Source organism: Poecile atricapillus, chromosome 33, assembly GCF_030490865.1.
Source record: "Poecile atricapillus isolate bPoeAtr1 chromosome 33, bPoeAtr1.hap1, whole genome shotgun sequence".
Taxonomy (NCBI): domain Eukaryota; kingdom Metazoa; phylum Chordata; class Aves; order Passeriformes; family Paridae; genus Poecile; species Poecile atricapillus.
In genome coordinates, this window is record NC_081281.1 from 1,363,705 (window position 1) to 1,385,804 (window position 22,100).

A 22,100-nucleotide genomic window follows, 5' to 3' on the forward strand; every position below is an offset into this window, starting at 1 on the left:
GACATTCCCGAGCCATCCCAGCCGATCCCAGGACATTCCCGAACGATTCCCACTCCATCCTGGGACACCCCCGAGCCATCCCGGTTCATTCCAGCCCATCCCGAGGCATTCCCGGTTCATCCCAGCCCATCCCGGTCCCATCCCGGTCCATTCCCGGTCCATCCCGGTCCCATCCCGGTCCCATCCCAGCCATTCCCGGTCCATTCCCGTTCCCATCCCGGTCCATTCCCGGTCCATCCCAGCCATTCCCGGTCCATCCCAGCCATCCCGGTCCATTCCCGTTCCCATCCCAGCCCATTCCCGGTCCATTCCCGGTCCATTCCCGGTCCATTCCCGTTCCCATCCCGTTCCCATCCCGGTCCCGGCCCCGCTGCTCCGCCCGGCTCTGCTTTATCCCGCTCTCAATAAAGTCGTTCCCTGCATCAGCCGCTGCTTCCCGAGCCTCATTCCCGGAAAGATCCCGGGACAAACCCCGCCCCCGTTTTTTCCATGGATTCCGCACCCCTGGATCCCCCCGGAACACCGGGAATGTCTCTGCCCGTGGGATTGGGCTGGGATTGGATGGGATTTAAGGATCTTTTCCATCCCAAAGCGTTCCAGGATTCCCTGGGTTGGTTTCTTTGGCATTTTCGGGATAAATCCTGGATCCTGCCCGAGATTTTCCATGGATTCCCCATCCCTGGGAGTCTCCAGGACCCCCTGGCACGGTGGGAATGTCCCCAGCCCTGGATTTTTAAGGATCTTTGGGATCTTTTCCATCCCAAAGCGTTCCAGGATTCCCTGTTTTGGCTCAGATGGGATTTTCGGGATAAATCCTGGATCCTGCCCCAGATTTTTCCATGGATTCCCCACCCCTGGATCCCCCTGGATCACCGGGAATGCCCGTGGGATTGGGGTGGGATTGGATGGGATTTAAGGATCTTTTCCGTCCCAAAGCATTCCAGGATTTTGGGTTTTTATCCCTATTTTATCCCTTTTTTATCCCTATTTTTTCCCTATTTTATCCTTATTTTCTCCCTTTTTAACCCCTATTTTATCCCTTTATTTATCCCTATTTTATCCCTTTTTTACCTCTATTTTATCCCTATTTAATTTATATTTTATCCCCATTTCTTTTCCATTTTATCCCTATTTTACATTTCTTTTATCCCCATTTCCCCCTTATTTTTCCTCTATTTTCTACCTGTTTTTTCCCTATTTAATTTACATTTTATCCCTATTTTATCCCTATTTTGTTCCTATTTTTTTCCTATTTTATTCCTATTTCTCTGCATTTGATTCCTATTTTATCCTTATTTTTCTCTACTTTATCCCCGTTTTTCCCTCTATTTTTTCCATCTTTTACCCCAATTTTATCCCTATTTTATTCACACTTTATCCATAATTTTTCCACATTTTCTCTCTATTTAATCCCTATTTCACCTCTCTTTTATCCCTATTTTATCCCCATTTCCTCTCAATACAACAAAAAAAAAGATGGAAAACGACATCAGGAACCTTTTCCAATGGAAAATTCCCGGTTTTTGTGGAAATGCAGCCAGAAAAGATGGGAAAATATTGGGAAATTATATTTTTTTTAACCAAAAAAATGCCAAAAATGCACAAAATCCCCCCCAAAAATTTGGAATTTTTGCTGCTGGAAGGAGAATTTTATTGGGATTTTTTGATCAGAAAATGATTTTTTAGCTCCAGAATTGGAATTCTGGGAGCGGATCAAGCTCCAGGCATCCCAAATTCCCTGGGAAAAAGGGATGGGGAGGGAAAAGGAGGTGGAAAAAAATGGGAGGAATCCTCAATTTCCTGGGATCAGAGGTGGATGTTGGAGTCTGTGAATTCCCAAATTCCCAAATCCTGAATTCCCAAATTCCCAAATAAATCCCGGGATTCCTGGGATCAGATCCAGATGTCGGAGGTGCCGTTCCCCATTCCCAGAATTCCCACAGAATTCCCAGAATTCCCGGGATTCCCGGGATCAGATCCAGATGTCGGAGGTGCCGTTCCCCATTCCCCATTCCCAGAATTCCCGGAATTCCCGGGATCAGATCCAGATGTCGGAGGTGCCGTTCCCCATTCCCCATTCCCAGAATTCCCGGAATTCCCGGGATTCCCGGGATCAGATCCAGATGTCGGAGGTGCCGTTCCCCATTCCCAGAATTCCCAGAATTCCCGCAGAATTCCCGGGATCAGATCCAGATGTCGGAGGTGCCGTTCCCCATTCCCCATTCCCAGAATTCCCGCAGAATTCCCGGGATATCACAGCCAGATGTCGGAGGTGCAGTTCCCCATTCCCCATTCCCAGAATTCCCGCAGGATTCCCGGGATCAGATCCAGATGTCGGAGGTGCCGTTCCCCATTCCCCATTCCCAGAATTCCCAGAATTCCCGCAGAATTCCCGGGATCAGATCCAGATGTCGGAGGTGCCGTTCCCCATTCCCCATTCCCAGAATTCCCACAGAATTCCCGGGATCAGATCCAGATGTCGGAGGTGCCGTTCCCCATTCCCCAAATTCCCAGAATTCCCAGAATTCCCGCAGAATTCCCGGGATCAGATCCAGATGTCGGAGGTGCCGTTCCCCGTTCCCCATTCCCGGAATTCCCGGGATTCCCGGGATCAGATCCAGATGTCGGAGGTGCCGTTCCCCATTCCCCATTCCCAGAATTCCCACAGAATTCCCGGGATCAGATCCAGATGTCGGAGGTGCCGTTCCCCATTCCCCAAATTCCCAGAATTCCCAGAATTCCCGCAGAATTCCCGGGATCAGATCCAGATGTCGGAGGTGCCGTTCCCCGTTCCCCATTCCCGGAATTCCCGGGATTCCCGGGATCAGATCCAGATGTCGGAGGTGCCGTTCCCCATTCCCCCAGAATTCCCAGAATTCCCGCAGAATTCCCGGGATCAGATCCAGATGTCGGAGGTGCCGTTCCCCATTCCCCATTCCCAGAATTCCCAAATAATTCCCGGGATCAGATCCAGATGTCGGAGGTGCCGTTCCCCATTCCCCAAATTCCCAGAATTCCCAGAATTCCCGCAGAATTCCCGGGATCAGATCCAGATGTCGGAGGTGCCGTTCCCCATTCCCCATTCCCAGAATTCCCGGAATTCCCGCAGAATTCCCGGGATCAGATCCAGATGTCGGAGGTGCCGTTCCCCATTCCCCATTCCCAGAATTCCCAGAATTCCCGGAATTCCCGGAATTCCCGGGATTCCCGGGATCAGATCCAGATGTCGGAGGTGCCGTTCCCCATTCCCAGAATTCCCAGAATTCCCGGAATTCCCGGGATTCCCGGGATCAGATCCAGATGTCGGAGGTGCCGTTCCCCATTCCCCATTCCCAGAATTCCCAGAATTCCCGGAATTCCCGGGATCAGATCCAGATGTCGGAGGTGCCGTTCCCCATTCCCCATTCCCAGAATTCCCAGGATTCCCGGGATCAGATCCAGATGTCGGAGGTGCCGTTCCCCATTCCCCATTCCCAGAATTCCCGCAGAATTCCCGCAGGATTCCCGGGATCAGATCCAGATGTCGGAGGTGCAGTCCCCCCCCGGGTACCGCATCTCGTGCGCCAGGCAGGGCCCGCCCGGCTCCTTCCCGAAATCCAGCAGGAATTTGGGATTGACGGCCAGGCCGCCCCGCTCCGTGTCCACGTCCAGCTGCAGCAGCACCGAGCCCTCCCTGGGAATGCAGGGAAAGGAAAAGAATGGGAATGGGGTCGGGAAAGGGGAAAAAAGGGTTGGGAAAAGGGGAGGGAGGAGCTGGGAAAAGGGTTTGGGATTGGGAAATGGGATTTGGGATTGGGAGAAGGGATTTTGGAACGGGAAAGGGTTTGGGATTGGGAAAGGATTTGGGAAAAGAGTTTGGGATTGGGAGGAGGGATTTGGGATTGGGAAAAGGGATTTGGGATTGGCAGAAGGGATTTGGGATTGGGAAAAGGGTTTGGGAAAAGAGTTTGGGATTGGGAGAGGGGATTTGGGATTGGGAGAAGGGATTTGGGATTGGGAAAAGGGATTTGGGATTGGGAGAAGGGATTTGGGATTGGGAGAAGGGATTTGGGATTGGGAGAAGGGATTTGGGATTGGGAAAAGGGTTTGGGAAAAGAGTTTGGGATTGGGAGAAGGGTTCGGGATTGGGAGGAGGGATTTTGGAATGGGAAAGGGTTTGGGATTGGGAGAAGGGTTTGGGATTGGGAGAAGGGATTTGGGATTGGGAGAAGGGTTTGGGATTGGGAGGAGGGATTTGGGATTGGGAGAAGGGATTTGGGATTGGGAGAAAGGATTTGGGATTGGGAGAAGGGATTTTGAAATGGGAAAAGGTTTGGGATTGGGAGAAGGGTTTGAAGGGTTTGGGACTGGGGAAGGATTTGGGAAAAGAGTTTGGGGTTGGGAGAAGGGTTTGAGATTGGGGAAAGGGTTTGGGATTGGGAGAAGGATTTGGGATTGGGATAAATGTTGGGATGGGAAAAGGGTTTGGGATTGGGAAAAGGGTTTGAAGGATTTGAGATTGGGAAAGGATTTGGGAAAAGAGTTTGGGGTTGGGAGAAGGGTTTGGGATTTGGATAAATGTTTGGGGATGGGAAAGGATTTGGGAAAAGGGTTTGGGATTGGGAGAAGGGATTTGGGATTGGGAGAAGGGTTTGGGATTGGGAAAAGGGATTTTGGAATGGGAAAGGATTTGGGATTGGGAGAAGGGTTTGAAGGATTTGGGATTGGGAAAGGATTTTGGAAAAGGGTTTGGGATTGGAAGAAGGGATTTGGGATTGGGAGAAGGGTTTGGGATTGGGAAAAGGGTTTGGGATTGGGATAAATGTTTGGGGATGGGAAGTGGGATTTGGGAAAAGGGTTTGGGATCGGTAGAAGGGATTTTGGGATGGGAAAGGGTTTGGGACTGGGGAATGGGATTTGGGATTAGGATAAATGTTCGGGATTGGGATAAATGTTTGGGACTGGGAAACGGGATTTGGGCAAAGGATTTGGGATTGGGAGAAGGGATTTTGGAATGGGAAAGGGTTTAGGATTGGGAAAGGATTTGGGAAGAGATTTGGGAAAAAAGTTTGGGATTGGGAGAAGGGATTTGGGATTGGGAGAAGAGTTTGGGATTGGGATAAATGTTTGGGGCTGGGAACAGATTTGGGAAAAGGGTTTGGGATTGGGAGAAGGGATTTTGGAATGGGAAAGTTACTAGTATAGCAGTTATTAGATGTTATTAGTACACCAATTATTAATTATTAATGATGAATTATGAATGGTGTGGGCGCTGACCTGAGGAGGTCGGGGTAGAAGAGCCGGTCCCAGGCGCTGTACAGGGAGCTGCTCACGTAGAGCCGCCGCCCGTCCAGGCTCAGCTGCAGCATCTGCGGCCCCCCCGACACCTTCCTGCCCTGGGAATCAGCAATCCCACAGGGAATAAATCCCACTGGGAAATAAATCATCATCCCACAGGAAAATAAATCATCAATCTGACACCTTCCTGCCCTGGGAATCATCAATCCCACAGGAAAATAAATCATCCCTCATGGAAATAAATCATCATCCCACAGGGAAATAAATCATCCAACAGGAAAATAAATCATCATCCCACTGGGAAATAAATCATCATCCCACAGGGAATAAATCCCACTGGGAAATAAATCATCAATCCGACACCTTCCTGCCCTGGGAATCATCAATCCCACAGGAAAATAAATCATCCAACAGGAAAATAAATCATCAATCTGACACCTTCCTGCCCTGGGAATCATCAATCCCACAGGGAATAAATCCCACTGGGAAATAAATCATCCAACATGGAAATAAATCATCAATCCGACACCTTCCTGCCCTGGGAATCATCAGGAAATAAATCATCATCCCTCATGGAAATAAATCATCATCCCACAGGGAAATAAATCATCATCCCACAGGAAAATAAATCATCATCCCATAGGGAAATAAATCATCCAACAGAAAATAAATCATCAATCCGACACCTTCCTGCCCTGGGAATCAGCAATCCCACAGGAAAATAAATCATCCCACAGGGAAATAAATCATCATCCCACAGGGAAAATAAATCATCATCCCACAGGGAAAATAAATCATCCCACTGGGAAATAAATCATCAATCCCACAGGGAAATAAATCATCAATCCCACAGGGAATAAATCATCAATCCCACAGGAAAATAAATCCCACTGGGAAATAAATCATCCCACAGGAAAATAAATCATCCCACAGGAAAATAAATCATCCCACAGGAAAATAAATCCCACTGGGAAATAAATCATCCCTCATGGAAATAAATCATCAGTCCCACAGGAAAATAAATCCCACTGGGAAATAAATCATCAATCCCACAGGAAAATAAATCCCACTGGGAAATAAATCATCATCCCACAGGAAAATAAATCATCATCCCACAGGGAAATAAATCATCAATCCCACAGGAAAATAAATCATCAATCCCACAGGAAAATAAATCATCATCCCACAGGGAAATAAATCATCCCACTGGGAAATAAATCATCATCCCACAGGAAATAAATCAACATCCCACAGGGAAATAAATCATCCCACAGGAAATAAATCATCAATCCCACAGGAAAATAAATCCCACTGGGAAATAAATCATCATCCCACAGGGAAAATAAATCATCAATCCCACAGGAAAATAAATCCCACTGGGAAATAAATCATCATCCCACAGGGAAAATAAATCATCAATCCCACAGGAAAATAAATCATCAATCCCACAGGAAATAAATCATCAATCCGACACCTTCCTGCCCTGGGAATCATCAGGAAATAAATCATCCCTCATGGAAATAAATCATCCCACAGGAAAAGAAATCATCCCACTGGGAAATAAATCCCACTGGGAAATAAATCATCCCACAGGGAAATAAATCATCGTCCCACTGGGAAATAAATCATCAATCCCACAGGAAAATAAATCATCATCCCACTGGGAAATAAATCATCATCCCACAGGGAAATAAATCATCATCCCACAGGAAAATAAATCATCCCACAGGGAAATAAATCCCACAGGGAAATAAATCATCATCCCACAGGAAAATAAATCATCCCACAGGAAAAAAATCATCATCCCACAGGGAAATAAATCATCATCCCTCATGGAAATAAATCATCCCTCATGGAGAATCATCCCACTGGGAAATAAATCCCGCTGGGAAATAAATCATCCCACTGGGAAATAAATCATCCCACAGGAAAATAAATCCCACAGGGAAAATAAATCATCCCACAGGGAAATAATCCCTCATGGAAAATCATCCCACTGGGAAAATAAATCCCACTGGGAAAATAAATCCCACAGGGAAAATAAATCCCACAGGGAAAATCATCCCTCATGGAAAATAAATCATCCCACTGGGAAATAAATCATCATCCCACAGGAAAATAAATCCCACAGGGAAATAATCCCACAGGGAAAATCATCCCACTGGAAAAATCCCACCTGGAAAATGATTTTGTTTTCCCCTCCCCAAGGGAAAATTCAGATTTTTTTTTAGGGATGAAACTCATCCCTAAGTGAGGAAAATCCAGCTGGATTTCCCTTTGGATGTGGGGAGAAAAAATTCCCAAAAATCTGGGAAAAATCATGGGAAAAAAATATTTGGGAATCACCTGGATCACGAAGGGCTCCGGCTGCTCCCGCAATTCCCGATCTTCCAGCACCGTCACTGCTCCCCCTTTGCAGATGCTGCCTCCCAGAAAAACCTGGGAAAAATCAAATTAATCCCGGGCAAAAACATGGGAATGGGTCGGGAAATTTTAGGAATTTTTGGGGAATTTTTTGGGAATATTTGGGGAATTCTTTGGGAATTTTTTGGGGATTATTGGGGATTTTTTGGGGGATTTTTTGGGGATTTTTGGGGGGATTTTTGGGGGGATTTTTTTTTAATTTTCTGGGGATTTTTTTTGGGAATATTTGGGGATTTTTGGGGGATTTTTTTTGGGAATATTTGGGGAATTTTTTTGGATTTTTTGGGGATTTTTGGGGGATTTTTGGGGGAATTTTTGGGAATATTTGGGGAATTTTTTTGGATTTTTTGGGATTTTTGGGGAATTTTTGGGGGGATTTTTGGGAATTTTTTGGGGAATTTTTTTGGAATTTTTTTGGAATTTTTTTTTAATTATTTTGGGAATTTTTTGGGGAATTTTTGGGATTTTTTTTGGAATTTTTTTTGGAATTTGTTTTGAGAATATTTGGGGAATTTTTTTTTTAATTTTTTGGGAATTTTTTTTTAATTTTTGGGAATTTTTTGGGGAATATTTGGGGAATATTTGGGGAACTTTTGGGAATTTTTTTTGGATTTTTTTTTGGAATTTTTGGGATTTTTTGGGGGAATTTTTTGGGGAATATTTGGGGATTTTTTTGGGGGAATTTTTTTGGAATTTTTTTTGGAATTTGTTTTGAGAATATTTGGGGAATTTTTTGGGATTTTTTTGGGAATTTTTTTGGGAATTTTTTGGGGAATTTTTTTGGGATTTCTGGGGAATTTTTTGGGGAATATTTGGGGAATTTTTTGGGAATTTAGGGGAATTTTTTGTGAATTTTTGGGGGATTTTTTAGGAATTTTTTTGGGGAATTTTTTTGGGAATTTTTGGGGATTTTTTGGGGAATAGTTGGGGGATTTTTTGAGATTTTTGGGGGAATATTTTGGGGAATTTTTAGGAATTTTTGGGGGGAATTTTCTGGGGAATTTTTTGGGAATTTTTTGCAAATTTTGGGGATTTTTTTGGGAATTTTGGGGGGAATTTTTTGGGGATTTTGGGGGGATTTTTTTTGGGAATATTTGGGGGATTTTGGGGAATCTTTTGGGAATTTTTTCCTGACCTGCCCCACCAGTTTGGGATTTTTGGGGTCGGAGATGTCGTACTGGCGCACGTCGCCGTGGATCCAGTTGCTGAAATACAGGAATCTGTCATCCAGGGAAATCAGGATATCCGTGATCAGCCCTTCCAGAGGAAATTCCAGAGGAAAATCAGGGAATGGGAGGAGGGAGAATCCCAAAAAACCCCAAATTCCCAGGTGGAAACGGCAAAAAAAGGGATTGGAAAGGAGCTGGGGGGAATAAAATTGACCTTGGGAATGATTCCAGGATTCCTGAGGGAATTCAGACCCAAAATTCCATGATTTTTTATGGAAAAATAAAGGATGGAGTCAATTCAGACCCAAATTCCACTTTTTTAAAGGATTGAGTCAATTTAGACCCGAATTCCAAAGGTTTTTATGGAGAAATCAAGGATTGAGCCAATTCAGACCCAAAATTCCATGATTTTTTATGGAAAAATAAAAGGTTGAGTCAATTCAGACCCAAATTCCAAAGGTTTTTATGGAAAAATAAAAGGTTGAGTCAATTCAGACCCAAATTCCAGGATTTTTTTATGGAGAAATCAAAGATTGAGTCAATTCAGACCCAAAATTCCAGGATTTTTATGTAGAAAAGAAAAGTTTGGAGCCAATTCAGACCCAAATTCCATGGATTTTTATGGAGAAAATAAAAGTTTGGAGCTAATTCAGACCCAAATTCCATGGATTTTTATGGAGAAAATAAAAGTTTGGAGCTAATTCAGACCCAAATTCCATGGATTTTTATGGAGAAAATAAAAGTTTGGAGCTAATTCAGACCCAAATTCCATGGATTTTTATTAAGAATTCACATTGGGGCCCTTCCAGCATTCCCAGGATCATTCCTGAGCCCATCCAGACCCAAATTCCAAGGATTTTCCTGGAAAATCCCACCCCAAGCATGGAGCAGACCCCTCTCCTTTGCTCATCCCAAAATTCTCCCTTAAAAAAAAAATTGGAAAATTTGGATTTTCTCAAAAATCTCAAAAATTTGGATTTTTTTTTGCCATTTAAGGATCGAAATTCCACCAAAATCCCGCTTTGGATCCATGAGAAAATTCCCAGATTTTCCCCAAATTTCCAAATTCCCAGATTTTTCCCAAATTTCCAGATTTTTCCCAGATTTCTCACCTGGCATTTCTGGGAGGAGCCATCCTTGGACTTTCTTGTGGGGCACCTGGATCACCTTCTCTGCTTCCCATTTTCCTTCCTGGGGGAGGGAAAAGATGGAATTTTCTCCTGGAATTCCACGGATTCCTGGAATATCCACCCCCACCCCACAATCCCACCGTGAGAAAACCGGGAAGAATTCCCTCAAAATGCAGGAATTCTGTGGAAAAAATTCAGTTGCAGGAGTTTTGTTAAAATCCTGCAGTTGTGTGGGGAAAACACAGAATTCCATAAAAAAACCACAGAATTCCACAAAAAAACGCAAATATTCCAGAAAAAATCCAATAATTCCACAAAAAAACCCCAAAATTCCACAAAAATCCCCAAAAATTCCACCAAAAAAACAAATAATTCCAGAAAAAACCCCAAAAATTCAAAAAAAAACCCCAATAATTCCACCAAAAAAACCCCAAAATTCCACAAAAATCCCCAAAAATTCCACCAAAAAATCCCCAAAAATTCCACAAAAATCCCCAAAAATTCCACAAAAATCCCCCAATAATTCCACCAAAAAATCCCCAAAAATTCAAAAAAAACCCCCAAAAATTCCACCAAAAAACCCCCAAATTCCACAAAAACAACCCAAAAATTCCTCAGAAACCTCAAAAATTCCAGAAAAAACCCCCCAAAATTCCAAAAAAACCCCAACAATTCCAGAGAAAAATCCCCAATAATTAAAAAAACCCAAAAAACCAAAAAATCAAAAAAACCCCCAAAAATTCCAAAAAAAAACCCCCAAAAATTAAAAAAACCCCCCAAAATTCCACAAAAAATCACAAAAATTCCATAAAGAGCACCAATAATTCCACAAAAAAACCCCAATAATTCCACCAAAAAATCCCCAATAATTCCACAAAAATCCCCAAAAATTCCACAAAAAAACCCCAAAAATTCCAAAAAAACCCCAATAATTCCAAACAAAAATCCCCAATAATTCCAGAGAAAAATCCCCAATAATTCCTCAGAAATCTCAAAAATTCCAGAAAAAAACCCCCAAAATTCCAAAAAACCCCCAACAATTCCAGAGAAAAATCCCCAATAATTCCACAAAAAAACCCCCAAAAATTCAAAAAAACCCCAAAAATTCCAGAAAAAAACCCCAAGATTCCACAAAAATCCCCAATAATTCCACTAAAATCCCCAATAATTCCACCAAAAAATCCCCAATAATTCCACCAAAAAATCCCCAATAATTCCAAAAAAAACCCCCCCAAAATTAAAAAAAAACCCCAAAAATTCCACAAAAACCCCCCAAAATTCCACCAAAACCCCCGAAATTCCCATTTTCCCCCCGGAAATTCCCGGGAACTCACGGCATTCCGATAAAACCTGCGGATTTCCCCGCTGAGGGCGCATCCCACGAATCCCTGGGTGGCGTCGGGGTCGTGCAGGAAACGAATTTCCAAGGGAATCGCTCCCGATCCCAAATCCAACTCCTGCAGCAGCCGCCGCTCGCTCCAATCCCAAACGTTGATTCTGCGCCCGTAACGCCCTGGAAAAACCAAAATATTCCCAAAAAACCCGGAATATTCCAAGGTTTGGGATGAAAATCAGCATTTAAACAAAAATTAAATGGGTTTTTAAGGGGTTTAGAGGCGGGAAATTGGGTTTTTAGAGGGGTTTTGAGGGTGAAATTTGGATTTTTTCCGGGTTTTTGATGGGAAGTTTGGGGGTTTTTGGGTTTTGTTTTGGAAAATTGGGGTTTTTGGAAAAAACGGAGTTTTTCGGGGGTTTTCAGGGTGAGGAATGGAAGTTTTTAGGAATTTATTTGGGATTTTCAGTCGATGAAATGGGATTTTTTAGGAATTTCTACTCTCAAAAATCCAATTTTTTAAAAAATTTCTTTTCTTAAAAATTGAATTTTTTAGGAATTTCTACTCTCAAAAATCCAATTTTTTTGGAATTTCCTTTCTTGAAAATTGAATTTTTTAGGAATTTCTGCTCTTAAAAAATACAATTTTTTGAGAATTTCTGCTCTCAAAAAAATTCCAATATTTTTAGGAATTTCTGATCTAAAAAATGGAATTTTTTAGGAACTTCTACTCTCAAAAATCCAATTTTTTGGCAATTTCCTTTCTTAAAAATTGAATTTTTTAGGAATTTCTACTCTCAAAAATCCAATTTTTTGGGAATTTCTTTTCTTGAAAATTGAATTTTTTAGGAATTTCTGCTCCTAAAAAATACAATTTTTTAAAAAATTTCTTTTCTTAAAAATTGAATTTTTTAGGAATTTCTGCTCCTAAAAAATACAATTTTTTGAGAATTTCGGCTCTCAAAAATCCAATTTTTTAAAAAATTTCTTTTCTTAAAAATTGAATTTTTTAGGAATTTCCACTCTCAAAAATCCAATTTTTTCCGAAATCTCCTCTCTCAAAAAATCCATTTATTTTTAGGAATTTCTGCTGGAAAAACCGGATTTTTTCACGTATTTCTGCCTGGAAAAAACGGATTTTTTCCAGGATTTTTTTCCCAAACCAAGGGAATTTGTTGGGAATTTTTGCTGCTGACCTTCCTGCACATCCTTGGGGTTGAATCCTTGCTCCAGGAATTTGGGAACTCCCCACTCGGTGCTGATGAGGACGTTGTGCCGGGGCTGGTACCAGAAATCGTAGCTCAAATTGGGATTTTTCCCTCCTTTTTCCCAATTTCCTTTCACTTCGAAGGTTTTTCCATCCAGGAGGATGAAAGTGCCTGGAAAAAAATTCCCCAAAAATGAAAAAAAAGAGTTTTGGAGAGGTTTATAGAGACTTAAATAAAAGAAATTGTTTATTTATTTTTATCTATTTTAATTTATTTATATCTATTCTAATTTATTTTTTATCTATTTTAATTTATTTATATCTATTTTAATTTATTTTTTGTCTATTTTACTTTATTTATATCTACTTTAATTTATTTATATATATTTTAATTTATTTTTTATCTATTTTAATTTATTTATATCTATTTTAATTTATTTTTTATCTATTTTAATTTATTTATATATATTTTAATTTATTTTTTGTCTATTTTACTTTATTTATATCTATTTTAATTTTTTTTAATCTATTTTAATTTATTTTTATCTATTTTACTTTATTTATATCTATTGTAATTTATTTTTTATCTATTTTAATTTATTTTTATCTATTTTAATTTATTTATATCTATTTTAACTTATTTATCTATTTTAATTTATTCATATATATTTTAATTTATTTTTTATCTATTTTAATTTATTTTTTATCTATTTTAATTTATTTTTTATCTATTTTATTTTTATCTATTTCAATTTATTTTTTCTTGTTTAAAATTTAGATGTAAGAATAAAGACAATGGAAATAGTCAATAATTAATAATGCATAAATAATTACAATTCATAATAATATTAATTATAATTACAGTGTTATTTAATTATATTAATAGCCAGTAGTATTTATAATTAATAGTAATTAATACCATTAACAATATTAATGCTAATAAGATATTAATATACTAATCTATATCTTACAGTATAATAAAATAAAGATAATAAATATAGTTAATAGGTATTAATAACATTCATTAGTTATATAATTATAGTAAGAGATTATAGTGAAATTATACAAATATATAAAAAATATAATATATTTATAAACATACAAATATATAATATATAAATACATAATAATGCATTATTTTAATGTTATTATTTTTATTATAAGTTTATATTATTTTATATAAAGCTTATTTTATACATTATAATTATATTATATTCTGTTATAAATCTAATGTATTATATTATATTGTGTTATATTATATTATATTATATATTGTGTTATATTATACTGTATTATATTATATTATATTATATATTATATTGTATTTATTATATTATATTATATTATATTATATTATATTATATTATATTATATTTATTATACTATGTTACATTTATTATATTTATTATATTAATTTTATATACTATAATTATAGTGCTTTATAAATTTAGCATTATTAATGTTATTATATTAATAATATCATTATTACTAATAACAGTAACTCCTGGAATTATTTCCCTTGGAAAACCAATTAAAAAACTCCTGGAACATGCTTAAAAAAACCCCAGGAAAATTCCAATTATTTGAAGGATTTTTGGGGATGGGGAAATAAAATCCCAGGGGGGATTTTGGGGTGGAATTTTGGGAATTTTTGGGAATTTTTGGGAATTCCAAACCTTTTCCATTTCCCTGGGGATCCCCCAGGCAGCTGATGAGGATTTCACCCGAGGGAAGGCAGTGGGAAGTGTGAGGGAAAGCGGCGCCGCCTTTCCGGGATAATTCCTCAGCTTCCACCACCTGGAATTACCCAAAAAGCCGGAAAAATTCAGGGGGGAAAAGGAAAAATAATCAGGGAAAAAATTTGGGATGAAAGGATGGAAAAGGGGGAAAAAAAGGGAATAAAATTGGGATAAAAGAGTGGAAAAGGGGGGAAAAAAGGGAATAAAATCAGGGGGGAAAAGGAAAAATAATCAGGAAAAAATTGGGATAAAGGATGGAAAATGGGGGAAAAGGGGGGGAAAAAGGGAATAAAATCGGGGAAATTTGGGATAAAAGAGTGGAAAAGGCAGCGAAAAATCAGGGAAAAATTGGGATAGAAGGATGGAAAAGAGGGGAAAAAAGGGATTAAAATCAGGGGGGAAAAGGAAAAATAATCAGGAAAAAATTGGGATAAAAGGATGGAAAAGGGGGGAAAAAAGGGAATAAAATTGGGATAAAAGAGTGGAAAAGGGGGGAAAAAAGGGAATAAAATCAGGGAGAAATAAGAAAAATAATCAGGAAAAAGATTGGGATGAAAGGATGGAAAAGGGGGGAAAAGGGGGGAAAAAGGGAATAAAATCAGGGAGAAATTTGGGATAAAAGAGTGGAAAAGGCAGCGAAAAATCAGGGAATAATTGGGATAAAAGGATGGAAAATGGGGGCAGAAAAGGGAATAAAATCAGGGGGAAATAAGAAAAATAATCAGGAAAAAAATTGGGATGAAAGGATGGAAAAGGGGGGAAAAAAGGGAATAAAATCAGGGGGAAATTTGGGATAAAAGAGTGGAAAAGGCAGGGAAAAATCAGGGAAAAACTGGGATAGAAGGATGGAAATGGGGGAAAAAAGGGAATAAAATCAGGGGGAAATTTCGGGATAATTCCTCAGCTTCCACCACCTGGAATTACCCAAAAAGATGGAAAAATTCAGGGGGGAAAAGGAAAAACAATCAGGAAAAAGATTGGGATGAAAGGATGGAAAAGGGGGGAAAAAAAGGGAATAAAATTGGGATAAAAGAGTGGAAAAGGGGGGAAAAAAAGGGAATAAAATCAGGGGGGAAATAAGAAAAATAATCAGGAAAAAAATTGGGATAAAGGATGGAAAAGGGGGGGAAAGAAGGAATAAAATCGGGGGAAATTTGGGATAAAAGAGTGGAAAAGGCAGCGAAAAATCAGGGAAAAAATTGGGATAAAAGGATGGAAAAGGGGGAAAAAAAGGGAACAAAATCAGGGAGAAATTTGGGATAAAAGAGTGGAAAAGGCAGGGAAAAATAACCAGGAAAAAAATTGGGATAAAGGATGGAAAAGGCGGGAAAAAAGGGATTAAAATCAGGGGGAAATTTCGGGATAATTCCTCAGCTTCCACCACCTGGAATTACCCAAAAACCCTGAAAAATTCAGGGGGGAAAAGGAAAATAATCAGGGAAAAAAATTGGGATGAAAGGATGGAAAAGGGGGGAAAAAAAAGGGAATAAAATCAGGGAAAAATTGGGATAAAAGGATGGAAAAGGGGGGAAAAAAGGGAATAAAATCAGGGGGGAAAAGGAAAAATAATCAGGAAAAAATTGGGATAAAGGATGGAAAAGGGGGGGAAAAAAGGGAATTAAATCAGGGAGAAATCTGGGATAAAAGAGTGGAAAAGGCAGCGAAAAATCAGGGAAAAATTGGGATAAAAGGATGGAAAAGGGAGAAAAAAAGGGAATAAAATCAGGGGGGAAAAGGAAAAATAATCAGGAAAAAAATTGGGATGAAAGGATGGAAAAGGGGGGAAAAAAGGGAATAAAATCAGGGAAAAATTGGGATAAAATAAAAAAATGGGAAAAATAAGTGGGGAAAAAGGGGGAAAAATCAGGAAAAAATCAGGGAAAAAACAGGAAGGGGAGGAAAAAAATAAAAGAACAAAAAAAAAGGAAAAATAAATGGGAAAAAGGGGGAAAAATCAGGAAAAAAATCAGGGAAAAAACAGGAAGGGGAGGAAAAAAATAAAAGAATGAAAAAAAGGGAAAAATAAATGGGAAAAATAATTGGGGAAAAGGGGAAAAAAATCAGGAAAAAATCAGGGAAAAACGGAGGGGGGGGAATAAAATAATGAAAAAAAGGGAAAAATAAATGGGAAAAGGGAAAAAAATCAGGAAAAAATCAGGGAAAAAACGGGGGGGGAATAAAATAACAAAAAAAAGGGAAAAATAAGTGGGAAAAAGGGAAAAAAATCAGGAAAAAATCAGGGAAAAAACAAGGGGGGAAATAAAAGAATGAGAAAAAGGGAAAAATAAATGAGAAAAATAAATGGGAAAAATAAACGGGGAAAAGGGAAAAAAATCAGGAAAAAATCAGGGAAAAAACAGGAAGGGGAGGAAAAAAAGAAAAGAACAAAAAAAAAGGGAAAAATAAGTGGGAAAAGGGGAAAAAAATCAGGAAAAAATCAGGGAAAAAACAGAGTGGGGGAAAATAAAAAAATGGGAAAAATAAGTGGGAAAAAGGGAAAAAAATCAGGATAAAAGCATGGAAAAAGCAGGAAAAAAGGAGGGAATGCCCAGAGGGGGAACCTTGTGGATGCGGGGAGCTCGGGGCTCGGTGGCCACGTCCACGACGTAGATTCGGGATGAGACGAGGGCGGGGAGGATGAGGAAATCCCGGGATTTGCCGGGATCCCCGTGGCAGCTGCTGCAGGCGTTCCAGCCCGAGTGGTGCAGCTCGTCCCCCACGTTGGGCATGGGCAGCCGGTGGATAACCTGCAAAAGGGGAGGGAATTCCAATGTTTTCCAAATCCCAAGTTTCTCTGGGATTTCTGGGATTTTTTTTCTGTTTTTTTCTGTTTTTTTCTGTTTTTTTCCTGGAATTTTCTGGGTTTTTAACGGATTTCGGGACCTGGCAGCGCTGGAGCAGGATTTGAGATCCTGGATTCTCCTGGATTTGGGGTCCCAGATTCTCCTGGATTCTCCCAGATTTGGGATTCTCCCAGATTCAGGATCCTCCCAGATTCAGGATCCTGGATTCTCCCAGATTTGGGATTCCAGATTCAGGATCCCAGATTCTCCTGGATTTTGGATCTCAGATTCTCCCGGATTCTCCCAGATTTGGGATTCTCCCAGATTCAGGATCCCAGATTCTCCCGGATTTGGGATCTCAGATTCTCCTGGATTCTCCCAGATTTGGGATTCTCCCAGATTCAGGATCCTGGATTCTCCCGGATTCTCCCAGATTTGGGATTCTCCCAGATTCAGGATCCTGGATTCTCCCAGATTTGGGATTCTCCCAGATTCAGGATCCTGGATTCTCCCAGATTTGGGATTCTCCCAGATTCAGGATCCTGGATTCTCCCAGATTTGGGATTCCAGATTCTCCTGGATTCTCCCAGATTTGGGATTCTCCCAGATTCTCCAGGATTTGGGGTCCCAGATTCTCCCAGATTTGGGGATTTGGGATCCCAGATTCAGGATCCTGGATTCTCCCAGATTTGGGATTCTCCCAGATTCAGGATCCTGGATTCTCCTGAGTTCTCCCAGATTCTCCTGGATTCTCCCTGATTCTCCTGGATTTTGGATCCTAGATTCTCCTGAGTTCTCTCAGATTCTCCCCAAGATTCTCACGGATCTGGGATCCCAAATTCTCCCCAATTCCCCCAGATTCTCCCAGATTCTCATGGATTTGGGATCCCAAATTCTCCTGGATTCCCCCCGGATTCTCCGGGCATCCTCACCTGGCAGTACTGTGGCGATTTGGGATCCACATCCATGGATTCTCCTGGATTTTCCCAGATTCTCATGGATTTGGGATCCCAAATTCACCCAGATTTTCCCAGATTCTCATGGATTTGGGACCCCAAATTCTCCCGGACTTTCCCAGATTCTCATGGATTTGGGATCCCAAATTCTCCTGGATTCCCCCCAGATTCTCATGGATTTGGGATCCCAAATTCTCCCAGATTTTCCCAGATTCTCATGGATTTGGGATCCCAAATTCTCCCAGATTTTCCCAGATTCTCATGGATTTGGGACCCCAAATTCTCCCAGATTTTCACAGATTCTCATGGATTTGGGATCCCAAATTCTCCTGGATTTTCCCAGATTCTCATGGATTTGGGATCCCAAATTCTCCCGGATTTTCCCAGATTCTCATGGATTTGGGATCCCAAATTCCCCTGGATTCCCCCCGATTTCCTGGGATTCTCCGGGCATCCTCACCTGGCAGTACCGCGGCGCTTGGGGATCAACATCCATGGATTCTCCTGGATTTTCCCAGATTCTCATGGATTTGGGATCCCAAATTCTCCCAGATTTCCCGGGATTCTCCGGGCACCCTCACCTGGCAGTACTGTGGCGATTGTGGATCCACGTCCACGGTGGCCAGGAAATCGGGAATGTTGATCCCGGTGTTCCGGTAGATGCAGGGCAGGTACAGCAGCCGCTCCCGGGGCCCTGCGCCATTCCAGCCGTTATTCCCGGATAAACCACACCCCCCATTCCTGCTTTTCCAGGTTTTTTTTTTCCCCCTGCCTGGATCCCAGATAAATTCTGGGATTTGGGAATGCCAAACTTGCCTTTCATGGCCTCCAGGGGGCTGGGATAGCCTGGCCCGCACGTTCCGCACGTTCCCGCTGGAAAAGGGGAGAATTCCGGAGTTTCCGCGGCACAAAGATCCCGGGAATGTGGGGCCTTCCATTGGCTCCTCATTCCCAATTCCCAGCCCTAAATCCATGGAATTCCCCATTCCCAATTCCTCATTCCCAATTCCCAGCCTTAAATCCATGGAATTCCCCATTCCCAACTCCCTACTCCCCATTCCCAGCCTTAAATCCATGGAATTCCCCATTCCCAATTCCCTGCTCTCCATTCCCAGCCCTAAATCCATGGAATTCCCAATTCCCAATTCTCCATTCCCAGCCCTAAATCCATGGAATTCCCAATTCCCAATTCCCCATTCCCAGCCCTAAATCCATGGAATTCCTCATTCCCAATTCCTCATTCCCCATCCCCAACCTTAAATCCATGGAATTCCCAATTCCCGGCCCTAAATCCATGGAATTCCCCATTCCCAGCCTCAAATCCATGGAATTCCCCATTCCCAGCCCTAAATCCATGGAATTCCCCATTCCCAATTCCTTATTCCCAATTCCCAGCCCTAAATCCATGGAATTCCCCATTCCCAATTCCCAGCCCTAAATCCATGGAATTCCCCATTCCCAATTCCCAGCCCTAAATCCATGGAATTCCCCATTCCCAACTCCCTACTCCCCATTCCCAGCCTTAAATCCATGGAATTCCCCATTCCCAATTCCCCATTCCATGGAATTCCCCATTCCCCATTCCCTGCTCCCCATTCCCAGCCCTAAATCCATGGAATTCCCCATTCCCAATTCCTCATTCCTCATTCCCAACCTTAAATCCATGGAATTCCCAATTCCTGGCCCTAAATCCATGGAATTCCCAATTCCCAGCCCTAAATCCATGGAATTCCCCATTCCCAATTCCTCATTCCCAATTCCCAGCCTTAAATCCATGGAATTGCCAATTCCCAGCCCTAAATCCATGGAATTCCCCATCCCCAACTCCCCATTCCCAATTTTTGGGCCTTGGATTTGCCCATTCCAAGGAATAAAACCTTGGAATTTATCCCAATTTTTGGCTCCCTGACTTGACCCCAAAGCGCCAAATTAGGAGGGGAAAAATTGGGGATTTCAGCAGGGGCTGGAAAAAAATGGGAATTTCTTTGGAATTCCAAGGTTTAATAAATATTCCAAATCCCAGGGAGGCAAATCCTGATTAAATTTGGGAAAAAAACCCCCAAAATTCAAATTTAAACCCCAACAACAGAGAAACCCCAGGAAAAAAACCCCAAGAATTTCAGGAATCTTCTCCCAGAAAAAAGCAAATTCCCAGGGAAATGGAAGGAGTTCATTTTCCAGAGCATTCCAGGATTTCTTTCCTTCCATAATTCCCGATTTTTTGCAGCTCCCAGGTCCTTCTAGGTGTGTCAATCAATCCCAATTTTTTTTTTTTATTGACTTCCAGGACCTTGGAGCCAAAACAATTCCTTGAAAAATTCCACTTGAGAGTGAAAAAAAATTCCAGGGAAAATCGGGATATTTTTGGTTGGAATGTTGGGTCTTTTTGGCTACACATTCCTGCAAAAAATTCCTCTTTTTTTTTTTGGCTGAGTTTGATCCCAAAATTCCTGATTTTAATTTTTTTTTTTCCCCCTCTAGTTTGAATTCCCAATAATTCCCATGGAAACAATTTCCAAGTTTTGGCCCCTCCCACTTGTCCCACCGAGCCAAAAGTGAAAGTTCATGGAAATCCAAGGTTTTATCCTTAAAAAAAACAGGAAAAATATCCTGGAAATCAGGGATTTATCCCAAAAAAATATCAAGGAAAAACTCAATTCTGATCCTTAAAAATTTTTCCAAAGGTTTTTCCTGCTCCCAGCCAGGAAATCCAGGTTTTTTCCCCCAGTTTTTAGAAGTTTAGGGATTCAAAATTCCCAACTCATTCGAAGGAAAATGGGATTACAAGGAAAGAATTCAAATTTGGAATTAAAACCCAGCGGGGTTTTTAGGGAATATGAAAATCCAAGGAAAAATTGGATTTTTTTACCCCCTCCCCCCCCCGCCTCGGGAAGTCACAATCAGCAAAAACCGGGAATTTTGGGGATTTTTGGGGGGATTTTTGGGGATTTTGGGATCTCTTACCCATCCTGGATCAGGCTGGGAATGAGAATTCCAGGAATTTCCTTGGATTTTTTAGGGAGAAACAGCCGGGAAAGGAGTCGGAACTCCAAGGAAAAAGGGGTGGGGAGGGGAGGAGCCAAGGGGAGGATCCAGAACTCGGAAAAAAACAAAATTCCACCTTAAAATTCCAAAGGGAAAATCCCACCGTGGAATTCCCGGTTTGGATTTTATTTCCCCCTCTCGATTTTCTCCTTTTTATTCTAAATTTTCCCGGTTTTATTCCTTTTTTTTTTTTGGGAATAGCGATGGAAGGAGAAATTTTGGCTGAAAACCTCGGGATTTTGGGAATGTTTCCAGGGAATTATCTCCCAAGAGATTTCAGCAACTTTTTAAACGATTCTGTGGCTTTTTTGGGTCGAAAAAAACCCCCAAAAAACTAAAAAATTCGATTTTTTTCCCGCTGGAAAATCAAATTTTCACTCTGAATTCCTGCTGGGGTTGTCCCTAATGAGAATTAATTTATTAATTAGCGATTACTAATTTATTTATTATGGAATTTTTAAGGAATTCGCCATTTTTTCCTCCCCCCCAGGGGTTATTTTGGAATTTCCAAAATATTCCCCATTTTCTACATCCCTGCTTTTCCAGGAAACCTCTCCAAAAAATGGGAATTTCCTGCTATTAAAAAAGAGATTTTAATGATTATTTTGGGATTGTTCCTTTATTATTGAAAAGATTTCAATGCTTTTTTAATTTTCCCATTTTTGGCTGGATTTCTCTCATTTTTTAAGCCATTTTTCCTCATTTTTGGGGCTGCTTTCCCCCATTTTTTACTATTTTCCCATCACTTTTTGGTGGGTTTTTTTTTCCATTTTTGGTTCATATTTTTTCCCCATTTTGGATTATTTTTTCCTCAATTTTTGAGTTGTTTCCCTCATTTTTTTGGGGCTATTTTCACTCCAATTTTTTGGCTATTTTTTCTCCCATTTTTGGGGCTGTTTTTCCTCATTTTTCTTTTATTTTTCCCTCATTTTTGGGCTGCAATTTCCCACAGATTTTTGCTTTTTTCCCCTCAATTTTTGAGCTGTTTTCCCCCCATTTTTGTGCCTTTTTCCCCCAATTTTTGAGGCTTTTCCAGC

General features: G+C 40.8%; 1 protein-coding gene and 2 long non-coding RNA genes across 4 annotated transcripts; 2 read left to right on the forward strand and 1 right to left on the reverse strand.

Annotated features, from left to right (window-relative positions):
- Positions 1-1,584: 1,584 nt before the first annotated feature.
- LOC131590358 (uncharacterized) lies at positions 1,585-3,293 on the forward strand. Its single transcript, XR_009280076.1, has 4 exons — positions 1,585-1,912; positions 2,565-2,843; positions 3,063-3,139; positions 3,233-3,293. It is a non-coding gene; the product is annotated as an uncharacterized LOC131590358 (long non-coding RNA).
- On the forward strand, positions 2,046-2,477 carry LOC131590360 (uncharacterized). The gene is made up of 3 exons (XR_009280078.1): positions 2,046-2,132; positions 2,203-2,272; positions 2,341-2,477. It is a non-coding gene; the product is annotated as an uncharacterized LOC131590360 (long non-coding RNA).
- A 134-nt stretch (positions 3,294-3,427) lies between the features above and the next one.
- Positions 3,428-21,116, reverse strand: LOC131590354 (methanethiol oxidase-like). Of its 2 annotated transcripts, XM_058860367.1 has the most exons (12): positions 20,983-21,116; positions 18,835-18,891; positions 18,600-18,712; positions 16,841-17,026; positions 14,217-14,337; positions 12,530-12,712; positions 11,335-11,513; positions 9,983-10,061; positions 8,837-8,958; positions 7,624-7,716; positions 5,257-5,375; positions 3,428-3,673 (listed from the first exon to the last, which is right to left on the reverse strand). In XM_058860367.1, the coding sequence occupies exons 1-12, from the start codon at positions 20,984-20,986 to the stop codon at positions 3,511-3,513; spliced, it is 1,419 nt and encodes a 472-aa protein (XP_058716350.1). In that variant the 5' UTR covers positions 20,987-21,116; the 3' UTR covers positions 3,428-3,510. The 2 variants fall into 2 exon arrangements, with proteins under 2 accessions (XP_058716350.1, XP_058716351.1); XM_058860368.1 differs by lacking the exons at positions 18,600-18,712; positions 18,835-18,891; positions 20,983-21,116 and adding an exon at positions 17,995-18,008.
- Positions 21,117-22,100: the final 984 nt, after the last annotated feature.

Coding starts and splice junctions, on each gene's coding strand:
- LOC131590354 (XM_058860367.1), bottom strand. Junction 12,713..14,216: donor TCCCCAGGGAAATGGAAAAG/GTTTGGAATTCC, acceptor ATTTTTTTCCAG/GCACTTTCATCCTCCTGGAT. Junction 8,959..9,982: donor GCTCCTCCCAGAAATGCCAG/GTGAGAAATCTG, acceptor TTCCTCTGGAAG/GGCTGATCACGGATATCCTG.